The 12,508-nt window shown below is 61.4% G+C and overlaps 1 protein-coding gene across 4 annotated transcripts in view; it reads right to left on the bottom strand.

Annotated features, from left to right (window-relative positions):
* TPCN2 (two pore segment channel 2) overlaps positions 206-12,508 on the bottom strand; it is a 29,864-nt gene continuing 17,561 nt past the window's right edge. The window contains exons 14-25 of one of the 4 annotated variants that reach the window (XM_018043361.1): positions 9,515-9,634; positions 9,370-9,429; positions 8,403-8,531; positions 7,613-7,662; positions 6,367-6,466; positions 4,518-4,589; positions 3,344-3,417; positions 2,775-2,856; positions 2,605-2,687; positions 2,180-2,261; positions 1,757-1,851; positions 206-1,005 (exon numbers count right to left, since the gene is read on the bottom strand). In XM_018043361.1, the coding sequence (XP_017898850.1) occupies positions 927-1,005; positions 1,757-1,851; positions 2,180-2,261; positions 2,605-2,687; positions 2,775-2,856; positions 3,344-3,417; positions 4,518-4,589; positions 6,367-6,466; positions 7,613-7,662; positions 8,403-8,531; positions 9,370-9,429; positions 9,515-9,634 (1,026 nt within the window). In that variant the 3' untranslated portion in view covers positions 206-926. Of the gene's footprint in view, positions 1,006-1,756; positions 1,852-2,124; positions 2,262-2,560; positions 2,688-2,774; positions 2,857-3,343; positions 3,452-4,517; positions 4,590-6,366; positions 6,467-7,612; positions 7,663-8,402; positions 8,532-9,369; positions 9,430-9,514; positions 9,635-12,508 lie in introns of those variants that run through there. The other 3 variants (XM_018043362.1, XM_018043363.1, XR_001917501.1) reach the window with 3 other exon arrangements.

Raw genomic sequence — 12,508 nt, 5'->3', positions numbered from 1 at the left:
TAGAAATCTTTGATTTTGATAACTAACCATTTGGGCCACTTTTTTTCTTCCTTCACTTTAAATTCCTGCTCTTATGTTTTAAATCCACCAAGAGTGAGTCCCCTGAAACCCTCAATCCCAATAAAAGCAGAACCCCAGGCCCATGGTCTCTCTCTACCTGTGACCTCGCTGTATGGGCCCAGGTGCAGTAGGTAACTTCCAGGTCTTGTAGATAATAAATCTTTATTTTTTTTCAGTTTCCTGACAGCTGTTGCTGAAAGGCTTCTTGCGAACACAGTAAGAACCGCGAGGGCTGGTCTGGCCACAGCACTGGTTTCCAACTGGCTGAGCCCTGCCAGCCCCGCTCCACAGAAGCAGTCCCATTCCAGTAGGCAACAACCTCACGTTTCCTGAGGCCTACTGATAAGGATGACTGGCATTCTCACCCAGAAGGAAAACACACTCAATCACATTCACACGAGCCGTAAAACAATAAAACAACAGCCCAGCTTCCTGTGTAAAACCAGGATCCCAAGCTTCATGCCCCAGAAAGCTGCCAGTCGGCCAGTGTGGGCCTTGTGCGGGCCCCGGGTCCCTGAAGGCCACCAGCAGCAAAGGCACCACGGAAACGGCAGGGCGTGAGGCAAAGGCCGCTGCGTCTCCTTTCACACGTCAGTGGTCCCTGTGGAGTCACCCGCTGTATTTAGAAAAGGAAGTCCCTCGGAAGCAGCTTATAAAGGAGAGTGGCGCGAACAGCGCCCAAGGGGCTGCGGAGCGGTCCTGCTCGGCTGCGAATCAGGGCCTGCGCCTGTCCAGCCTCGGTCCGCGCAGCGGCTCTGCCCAAGGGGAAGGCCCCTCTTCTGGGCCGCGGCCGCCTCCTCCCGGGCCTGAGAGCCTCCCGAGGCCGCCTGGCCGCCGGCCGCCGCAGCCGGGAAGGCGTCCGGACGTCACCTGCACAGCTGCAGGTGCGGGTGGCGGCTCAGCTTCTCCACCAGCTCCTCCTCCGTGGGCTCCTCCAGGACGTCCCTGCGGAACGGGGGAGACGATGGACGGGGCGCCCTGGGCGCCTGCAGCGGAGCAGGTGTGCAGGGACGACGGAGAGGCCTCGTCAGGGCTTCTCGGGACCAGAAGCTGCGCGGAACCACCCGCAGGGGGCTCGGGTCCACCTCTGGGATGTTTACGGGGTGTCCCTCAAAGGCCGGCAGAAGCCCACTCTGTGCGGTTGCGACACACACAGACGTTCAGGGAGGGCGGTGCGGCCGTCACCTCTCTGAGCCACCAAAGGAACAAGCTCCAGGTTACCATGGGAAAGAGGGGCCGAGGTTTCACTTTACCCACCAACAGGGTCACCTGGAGGCTAACGGCACCTGAGGAGGCTTCCCTACTTACGCTCATGGTGAGAGAAACTCAGCTCCACGGCAGGAGGAGGTCCCAAGGGGAGCACCTGCCCACTGCCTCCCTCCCTCTCGGCCCCGCCTCTCGCCCCACGCCCCGCCTCCCGCCCCACCCTCCCTCCTGGCCCCGCCTTCCGGCCCAGGCCCCGCCTTCCGGCCCAGGCCCCGCCCCGCCCCTCTCAGCCCCGCCTCCCGCCCCGCCCCCCGTCAACCCCGCTTCTGTCCTACACCCCGTCCTTTCGCCCCACCTCCTGGTCCTGCCCCACCCCCTCTCAGCCCAGACTCTTGCCCCACGCCCCGCCCTCCCTCTTGGCCCACCTCCCGCCCCAGGCCCCACCCTCCCTCTCACCCTGCCTCCCGCCCCCATGCCCGCCCCCACGCACCTGAACGGGAGCTCCTCGGTCATCTCAGAGGTGTCCTCCAGCTCCTCCGTGAGGGACTGCAGGTGGCTGCGGCGGTCCCACTTGTGAAGGAAGTTCTAGCAGAAGGGACAAAGGGATGGGTGGCGGGTAGGCCCGGGCCCTGCATGAACCCCGCCCGTGCCAGCCTGGCTGAGAATCTCCCCCTGGATACAGGGACCCAAGGCCCGACAAGACCCCCGGCGGCTACAGGAGCGGTTCCCTGAGGGCCACCCCACAGGTCAAAGGTCAGGAGCCTTCAGGATGAGCTGCCCCGAGGGAGGGCAGAGCCGCACCCCAGAGCCATGGGAACCCAGCATAAGCTCTTCGACCAAGTTCTAGGTGAATCCCACCTCATCAAGTTAGAAACTCCAACTGAGAAGAGTCTGGGCCAGGGGTGTCCACTACCTCCAAAATCAGAGCCAGAAACAGGTTGACCCAAATGACCGACGACACCAGCCACCAGAGCACAAAATACACCTCTGACCACCTGTGGAGAATGAGGAGGCCGGGGGCGCCCCTGAGTCCAGCGCAACCCTCTTCTGGACCCGCCACTCTCTGCTCCACGTCACTGTTTCTGCCCGAACCCCCAGGCTGGCCCAGACTGGCCTTTAGGGGCAGTCGGCCAGGAAGAGCGGGGCTGGAGCTCAGACCTGGCCCAGCGTGGGGGCCGTCTGAGCTCTCGGAGCTCCGGGCTGGGCCCCTTCACCCCAGGTCACAGGCCCTCCCAGGAGCCACCTGCTGCCCCACACGCCCTGCGACCCCAGGAGGTTAGACACAGACGCGCACCCCGCGCAGAGCCGCGGTCGAGGCGGCCAGGCCGAGTCACTCACGGGCCCGCGTAGCGCCGGAAGGCGTCCAGGAACACCTGCCAGTTGTTCACAATCATCACGTCCCATAGAGTGACCAGGGCGGCCTGCAGGGAGCAGACGGGGCTTCCAGGAGGCCGCAGGGAGCAGGGGCAGCGGGTGAGGTGCCGAGGGGCAGGGGGCACAGGACTCACCGCAAAGTCATCGAAGTTGTTGGGCCAGTACTCCAGCTGCTCAAAGCTCCCGCAGGGCATGGAACCGTTAACAGAGGCTAGGCTGCGGGGAGGGGTGGGAGGGCACAATCCAGTCAGTGTCGGGGCCGCGGTGGGACACACGCCCGCGTGTCCAGCCCCGGCTCAGCCCCTGCTCTGCATAGACCTAGCGGGCCCTTGAGAAAGGGGGACAAAGAGGACATGCCCGCCAACCGAGGAGGTGCGGAGGGCAGTGAGGCCAGTGCTGTGGACACACGGGCAGACGCGGGTGGGGGAGGGCTGCACAGTTTAGGCCAGGCCCTGGACATCCCTTTTGCAGCAAGCAGCCTGGGCTGCAGGTCCAGAAAGGGGCCCGGGGTCAGGGGTCATCCTCAGTTCAGATTCTAGAGGGCTGCTAGAGCGGGGGTGGGGGAGAAGAGCAGGGAGACCAAGTAAGAAAGGGGACCCAGGAGGTCCCTCCTGGGGAGCTGACCCCACACCACCTCTGAGGCCTCACCCTGGCTCCAGCATCCCCAGAGACACTCCCCCTATACCCCCAGGACCCAGCTCACCTGCTGTTTCTAGGAGCCACGACGACACCCCGGAACAGGCTGATGCCAATGATGGCGAAGACATAGTAAATCACCTGGGGAGGCAGGCAGGCCGTCGGCGTCGCACGCCTGTGGGGGCCCCACACAGCCAGGCAGGGCCTGCTGGGGTCCACGTGCCAGCAGGGGTTTCTCCCCAGGGACACGGGGACTCTGTTCCCAGGCACCCCTCCTGGCCACCAACCTGTCCCAGAGGGAAGCCCTGGGGATACAAGGGAGCGTGGGGGGAGAGCTGGGGCTGTGAGCCCTCCTCCAGGGCAGGTGCAGCAGAAGGCGGGCCCCACGGAGAACTGGGCAGCAGGGGCCGCAGAAGGCATCCCGGGAAGAGGGCCAGGAGCGGCCACGTCCCTCTGGGAGAAGCCTACCGCCCTCCCCACGCTCAACAGCAGGCATCTGAGACGCACCCCTGGGCAGCTGTGTGCCACAGTCAGAGAAGGGGCTGCCGGCTGCCCCTGACCCGTCGCTAATGTGTCTGGGGGGCGGAGGACGAGGCGCACCCCCAGGCTAACCCAACCCCTCTCTGGACCTGTTTCCTCCACAAGGCAGACTAGGGCCTGTGGGCAGTGCCTGAAGCAGCTCCCCTGAGCGCCCCATGACAGCCCCAGGCACCACGGAGCCCCCTGGTGTCCACAACAGCAGGGTTTCATCACCCTCTCTCCTTACTGCCAGGCCTCGTGACTAGAGCGTTACCCGGGCCCCCTGCTCAAGGCCTGGCTCCGGGGGGCGCCTGGCCCAGGGTAGGGTACATCGAGATTCTCTCAGCAAAAGCAGCTGATCCTCAAGCAAGGATGGCTGACCACTCTGGGGCCTCTGTGGGTCCCGGGGGGTCCCTGGTCCCTCTGTTTTTCATCTTCTCAGTGTGGCCTAGGGCCTAGGACACATGAGGGATTCGGAAGTGACCAAGAGGCTCTCTGGCCTGGGAAGGCGGTATGGTCAGGCCATGCCTTCCACCAGACCACCCCAGCTCCTCTCTCCAGTGTCCTGCCCTGCCCTGGGTTCCCCAGGCCTCGGTCACCCACTGCCACCTGAACGCAGGGACCTTCCTTCTGAAGGCCGCCACTTTCCACGGAGCTCTAGCTGCCCACCCAGCGGCCTGGCCTTGTTCCCCCAAGAGGCCAGCACGGGCGGCCAGACTCACCACCAGGATCCCGCCGAAGGCCCGCATGTTCTTGATCAGGTCCAGGATGGTGCTGGCCACCAGGGACATCAGCTGAGATGGCAAGAGAGCGGGTGACCTGCCTCACTTGTACACACACCTGCACACATGCACACCCACACACCACCTGTACACACACCTGTACATGCACCCACATGCTTCACCTGTACACACACCTGCACACAAACACCTGCACACACATGAACATCTGTACACACACTTGCACACCTACAAACACCTGCACACATCCACACATCGCCTGTACACAAACCCACACACACCACCTGTACACACATGCACACCCACCTCACCTGCACACACACACACCTCACTTGTACACACACGCACACCTGCCTCATCTGTACATACACCCACGCCAACCCCCACACTCTCACAACTATACACACCTGCCTACCCCCACACATAAACCCCTATATGTGCAGACACCTCCAAGACTGCTGGTAAAGCCACGATGTGCAGGGCCTTGGCCCACACTGCCCACCGGCCCACGAAAGCTGATCTGGAGGCTCAAGAAAGGCCGACCTGGAGACGGCCAGTCAGCCCTGGGTGACGGGGTTTGAGGTGTGGGGCCTCAGAGACCCAGCCAGGGACCCTGATTCACGTGAATCTAAGCCTCAGAGGCCAGCTTTCCAAGCAGCCAGTTTCCCCACTTGATAAGTCGGGAGAAACAGCACCGGACGCTAGCAGGCAGGAACTCTGCTGTACGTGTGCACACACGTGATTATACGCACATGTGTACACGCATGTGTGTAGATGTGTGTAGATAACCCTGTATCTGTGTGAGCACGCACACGTGTGTATACATACACTTGTGCTTATTTTGCGCCCGACTGCATGATTATGTGTATGTGTGGTTACACGCATGTGTAATTGTGGTTACATTCAAATGCACCTGTTGGTGTGTGCATGCATGTGTGAGATGATGTGTGTGATTATATGAGGGTGTGATTACGTGTACATGTGTATGATTTTGTGTGTGCTCTGGGTGTGTGTGATCACGTGCCTGTGTGCATTGCACATGTAGGGTCACACAGGTGTGTGTATGGATGGAGGGCTCAGGGCCACAGTCTGCACCCAGGAACCCCTTCCGATGGGAAATACCGCTGGGTGATGATGGGTCACCCCCGGCCAGGCCAGGTGCACAGCTTGGCAGGACGCACACAGGGGAAGGACCTGGACACTCAGAAAAGGGGCAGGCGTCCTCGGGTTCTTTTCTCCTGAGAAGTGCTCGGGAAAGCAGATGGGAGAGACCCATTCTGCCCCGTGCCGGGTGGGGGCTAGGGGGAAGTGGACACTCTGGACACTCAGAAAGGGGGCAGGTGTCCTCGGATTCTTTTCTCCAGAGAAGTGCTCAGGAAAGCAGATGGGAGAGACACCCCCGCCCGGGCCGTCCCCCCACCCCAAAGTTGGGGCTACTCCTGGCGGGAACATTATGAGAAACCGGGGCTCAGAGACAGTCACAAGCCACTCCACTCCCGCACTGGAGGTCCTTGGAGGGGGCACCACTAGCCACCGGCAGCCCATGCCAAGGCCATTCATAAACTCAGGATGCCTGAGGGCACACTGGCCCCACACAAAGGCCAGGGACCCCGAGGAGCATGTGACCTCCCCCGGGTCCCACCGACATCCCCCTGCTGTCTGGGCTGGACGCCCTTATGCTCCCAACCGCCTCCAGCATCGCCCAGCCAGGACGCAAGGCTGGGGTGCATGCAGAGGGACCCCAGGTACTTGGGGGGACGGTGCTCAGCCCCAGTCCCTGCCCGGCAGGCACGCCCACCCCCAGAGCGAGGCCCGGCAGGCGCCGGCGTACCTTCATGCTGGGGATGATGCGTAGGAAGCGGAAGACGATGAGCACGTTCACCAGCCGTGTCATGTCCCACAGCGACAGCAGGCCCAGCATCGCCGGCTTCCTGCAGAGACACGCGGAGACGGGTTAGCCGGCGAGGAGACGCCAAGAGACGCGCAGTCCAGAGACAGAGACGCAGAGAGAGCCACCAGGGGTGCCAGGAAGTCGCCCCACAGGCGCCACTGACCGGAAGAGCTCTGCCGAGACAAGAGGGCAGGGCCTGAGCCCGCAGCCCAGGGCGCTCGTGGCAACACCTCCCCGGGCGCAGGGCAATGTGACGGGAGAACCCTGGGGCTCCAGACGCCCAGCTCTGGCCCCAGCAGAGCTGGCAGAGACATGGCCCCAGACCCGTCTCCTATCCTCTGACCCTGTCCCCTGGGTGTCCCTCATGGGCCTTACTGTGCTCTCGTTTCTATTTAAATTTTACCCATTCTCACCCAGGACACACCCCTCACCGCCTCCCAACAGAAGCGTCCTGTGGGTTTTCAGTGCACGTAAGAAACACGGAGAGCTGGCCCCACAGCCGCCGGGCGGCCTCGAGACTTCACTGCTCCCACCTCCGTCCCCCTCGACACAGACCCCTGCCGAGACCCCAAGGGGCAGGACTTATCCAGTCCACCCTCGTCAGACGACTCAGAAGCGCGCCACTAAGACAAAGGCAGCCCAGCCGACGGACCAAGAGGCCCCCTGAGGGCACGAGGTCAGCACGCAAGTTCACCAGGGCAGCTGTGCTTTGGGCAGTAAGACCCCCAAGGCTGCCATACACCACGCCGCAAGGCACCCTGGGACCCCTGGCCAAACGTGTGGCCAGAACTGGGGGCAGCGTGAGTTCAGCAAGCCCTGAGCCACCCTGACGTCTACAGGGAAATGAACTGATGCCCAGAGTGGGAAGTGATGGCGGGGGCCTCCCTGCTTCTGGCCCCCGGCACACCTGGGCCCCAGGTCCAATCGCAGGGGCACCTCCAGAGCCTCCCACCCCAGCTCTGGGAACACGATCGTCCTGCAGGCGGCCACAAGGCCTTTAAGGCAGAGTCCCTAAGAGCAGAGAAGGCGTCTGACCCCACAGGCCATGGCGGGGCAGGAGCTGTGGCCACTCGCCTGCGAGTCAGGCCTTCGGCCCTAAAGGGGCCTGCACCAGTGGCTGGAGGCAGGACGCACACCCTTCCCTGGGGCGCTAGCCAGGCCTCCCCAGATTCTCCGTGACACATACCAGCCCCGGTGTGGGAAGCCGTACACAGCCAGAGTGGAGATCTCCAAAACCTTTAATCACAAAAGAGAAGAAGGCTCGCTACGGCAGGCCCACCAGCGGCTCTAACACGTGGGCCCCAAGGGGATCTGGGGAGAAACCACAGCCGGTCCTGCCCCTCAGCTGGTCCTGCTGCTGAGGATGCCCTGGCCTCAGGAGTGGGGCTGCACGTGCGGAGGGCAGGGCTAGGACAGGGCCTCGGAGTTCCGGGCTCAGGAGAAACTGCGGTCCAGGATGGACAGGAAGGCCCTCCTCTCAGCTGCCTCCCTGCTGCTGCCGAGGGCCCACGGCTCTGATCTATCAAACGCGAATACATATTGCACTAATATTGCTGCTGTGATGTGCACACCAGGAGCAACCCCTCACTCCCCCGGGATCCAGGGAGACACTTCCCAAGACCCCCAGTGCTTGAGACCTTGCCCGTCCCTCCACACGCCGAGGCCCCACTGTCCTTGGGGGGGCTGGGCTGGCTGGCGGGGTCTGCAGGTTCCTTGCAGGCGTCCCTGGGGTGTCAGGAGAGGCAGCCTGCCCTCACTCTGCCCCAGCCCCAACAACCCACAGAGGCAGCGGAAATGAGCCTCCTGTAGCCCCCCGCCAGGCAGCCGAACCTGGGGGAGTCAGCCCCTTTGTCACCGGAGGCGGGAGGCCCAGGCCCTACGGCCCCCTGGGGTCCAGGGGCAGCTGAGACCCTGTGCACAGGCTGAGTGCACACCACCCACCCGAGAGGCTGCGCCTCAGCCGTCTCAGACTTTACCAGCAGGACGATGGTGAGGAGCCCGTCAAACACGTTGCTGGAGTAGGACAGGTAGCCCTGCAGGCCCAGAGAGAACGCCTTGAGCAGCATCTCCAGCAGGTAGTACAGGATGAAGATGCAGTTGAGAATCTGAGAGGGAGAAGCGTGCCCAGCGTTCAATGCCGGCGCCACCCGTGGGTCCCGCCCGGCTCCCCGACCTCCCCAACGTCCCCACCCACAGTGGGGCCGATGAGATCCATGCGCCTCTGCCCACAGGGCCCCGTGGGTCCCGCCCGGCTCCCCAACCTCCCCCAACGTCCCCCACCCACAGTGGAGCCGATGAGATCCATGCGCCTCTGTCCACAAGGTCCCGTGGGTCCCACCCGGCTCCCCGACCTCCCCCAACATCCCCCACCCACAGTGGAGCCGATGAGATCCATGCGCCTCTGTCCACAAGGTCCCGTGGGTCCCACCCAGCTCCCCGACCTCCCTCAATGTCCCCCACCCACAGTGGGGCCGATGAGATCCATGCGCCTCTGTCCACAGGGCCCCGTGGGTCCCGGCCTGCTGCACATGGTGAAACCTGTGGCGCACAGACACCCCCTCCCACGCTGGAGCCACGTGACCCTCCCCTCCCACTTCCTTGGTGCTCCTCACACCCTTCTGGGAGGTTCTTCCTGAGCCCCCTACCCCCAGACATGGGCATCTCAGCACCCACTTCTTGCTCCACATCCTCTCCTCAGGGGACCTGTACCCCAGGCACGGCTTCAACCACAACTGGCACACCTGTACCCCCCAATCCAGGCTCCCCCGGCCATCAGACAGGCCCTCAAACCCCACGCCCTACGTCTCCCTACTCCACAGACTGCTGTGAAGCACCAGGATGGCCTTGCCTCCCAGGGACCGGGGCCCGAGGTGGGGAGGCTGTGTGCTCTGCCTCCTCACGCCCCATCACCCTGGATGACAGCCCCATGACTGCAGAGCTCACCCCCAGCACGAAGTCGTCACGGTCCTTGGGCAGCACGTGTGCGTCCAACACCAGGAACACCTGGGGAGCCAAAGCGGTCGGCAGCTCAGCCCGGGGGCCGGTGAGAGAGCCACCGGGCAGCGACGCCAGGGCAAACCGCACTCACGCAGATGGTCACGAGGTTTCCGAGGGCCATGAGGTTGCCCAGGTAGTCAAAGTAGTGGTGGCCGAAGAGGAACTGGGTGGTCCGCAGAAACGGAGACCGGTACTCGGGCCGCGGCGGGTGCTGGGGGGACACGCACACTCAGAAACACAATGGAGCCGGCCTCGGCCACGGGGGACCGAGACGCCCAACCCTCTTCTCCTGGGACTCAGTCTTCCCACCTTGCCTGCCACCCAGACTCTCCAGCCTCAGGAAAGCCTCTCAAATGGCGTCAGTTTTATGCACAAAGATGATCGCCACAGTCGTCTAACACCGAGAGATGGGGAAATAACCCAGGGCACTGATGCTGCAAGCGGCCCGAGACGGACAGGCATGCAGTCGTCTCAAACGTGCCAAGTGTCACGTGAAAATGTACGCATAAATTATTCGCTAATAACTATGAAAACTTAGCACAGAACGGAGGTAACTCACACACTGTCACCAGGCTGGAGTAGAGCCTGATCAGAGGAGGGCAGCTGGGCAACAAATACACCATGAAGATGCCTGTGAGACTCTGCACTCCCATGCCACCCTGCTCCCCCTCCCAGAGACCCACGCCAACCTGCCCCCCCTAGAGAGGCCCCTGCCTGTGCACCAGGACAGAGGCACAAAGCAATCACTGCAGCACGAGATGGGCCATCCCGCGGGGCAGCCACTCACTGGCCATGACCACTTGATTCAAATTTAAATTTGATCAAACGGAACACTTGGCTCCTCTGTCACAATAACCACGCCTCAAGTCGGGGAAGGACACCTGTGGAGCTCTGACCCAGCCCCACACTCAGACGCACGGTTCCCTGGTGACCTACAGCACAGCCTGACCCCGTAAGAATGTCCTCCACGTGGGTACTGGTGCCCAGAGGCCGCCAGCCGGCCCCAGTGCCCAGCTCCCTCTGCACTCCACACGCTCTGCTCATGGCCAGCGCCTGCTGCACCCTAGATGGTGGCATCCTGCTTGCCTAGTGACCGCAGAACAGCTCCAGCCCAGGTAAACCAGCAAACATCTCTGTCCCCCTGGGCTCTGGACCACAACTTCTCCAAAGGCGTCCAGACCCTGGCCTTGGGGAAGGGGTCCCCTCCCAGGTCTGTTCTTCCCCAGGCATCTTCCTCCACCCTCGGGGACCACAGAGCTTCCCCATATGTTACAGTGACTCTCTTATCACAGTTAATACTTCTCAATGTTAAATTTCTACGTGACTCCTGTCTCCTGCCTGAACCCAGACTGATACATTGGCCAAAAGAGACTCCAGCATTATCCGTTATGTTAAACTATTGCAAGAAGGATGAATTCATTCATCACATCATTATTAGGAAAACAACAGACCCTGAAACAATTTCCGTGAAATGACTTCTCGGAAGGTGGACAGTTAGGTGGGTTTTTCTATTTCTTTCTACTATCTATAATGAATGCCTACTATGTTTTTAACCTCAAAAGCAACAAAAACAGGGACATCCTGGTGGTCCAGTTGTTAGGACTCCGGGCTTCTACTGCAGGGGTCACGGGTTCGATCCCTGGTCAGGGAACTAAGATCCCACATGCCGTGTGACGCAGCCAACAAAAGTAAGAGAGAAACAGGCTTTCAGAAGCTGGCATGGTGCCTTCTCTGCAGCCAATTGGCACGGACTGACAAGCGCTGGACCAAGGCCTGGGTGATGGCAGAAGGTGACTGTATGTGGGAGGACTCTCATGAAGGCTCCTGATGTCCTGCTATCAGCCACCTAGAGAACGCCTCTCTTCAGAAGTGATTCCAAAATCACAGCCTGTCAGGGCACCTGGAACAAGCACTCACGTGCTAACAATCCTTGAAGCACCTGCCTGCCCGCTGAGGGGGAAGGAGGACGTCATAAAACAACGACAAGGACATCACAGCTCCCCAGACTTCTAGGACCCAAACTCCCACCTCAAACCATAGTTCTGCGCTTCAGATCTAGGGCGTATGGGAAAAGAGCATCTTATTAACCACAGCAGGAAAGGCGTGGCCAGCGGAGGGTGTGGCCAGAGAGGGGTGTGGCCAAAGGGGTGTGGTCCATGGAGGGGCATGGCGAGCGGAGGGTGTGGTGAGAGGAGGGGCGTCACCAGTTGAGGGTGTGGTCCATGGAGGGGCGTGACCGGATGGGGCTGTGGCCAGATGAGGGGGGTGGCCTGCAGGGGCGACCAGTCATCAGCCACCACCACAACCAGGAACCTCCTTTTGATATCAGATCCTGACTGAAGACAAGGGGAGAGTTGGTCTTGGACGACCTGGACCCAGCAGCATCCTACAGGCCAGCTGGCAAGTGCCCAGGGAGGGTCTGGCTGGCCCAGTGAACCTTGAGAAAGGAGCCCACCTTCCCAACATTTTCTCACCCAGGTCAGGCTGCACCCAGAAAGGGGCTGGATCACAGCAAATCAAAACAACAAACAGCTGCCAAGAGCTGCCTCCTGGGCCCAGCAAACCTCCTGCCCCAGGACCATCATCTAGAAAGGTGTTTCCGGATTTACTATCCTTTGAAAACCATCGTCATGGTTTCTATAAAACCTGCACGTACTTACTATCTCCTTCGAGTCACCTGGACACAGACAGTATCATGTATGTTAACATACCAAGTGCCCGCCTGTCTGTCCCCATAACCATCTCCTGTCCCCCATGGGTCCTGCAGTGAGGATGCTGCTGACCACCCAGGGGCCAAGGGTACAGCACCCAAAGCTCCAGGCCAAACAGGACTTGCCTCTGGGGGGACCTGGAAAGGCCTCATGTTCTCAGGGAAAACCACCTCTGACTGGGGCCTGATGCCACAGAGGTTGACCACAGACCTGGAGAACACACTTGTGGGCTAAGGTGCATCCCCCAAAGTTTATATTTTGAAAGCCTAACCCCAGGACCTCAAATGCGACTGCATTTGGAAACTGGGTCTTTCAAGAGCCAACTAAGTTAAAATGAGGTCACTGGGGTGGGCCCTAATCCCGTAGGACTGCTG

Source organism: Capra hircus, chromosome 29 (genome assembly GCF_001704415.2).
Source record: "Capra hircus breed San Clemente chromosome 29, ASM170441v1, whole genome shotgun sequence".
Lineage (NCBI taxonomy): Eukaryota > Metazoa > Chordata > Mammalia > Artiodactyla > Bovidae > Capra > Capra hircus.
Note: the sequence above shows the minus strand (reverse complement) of the source record. Positions and strands in the feature narration are given on the sequence as shown.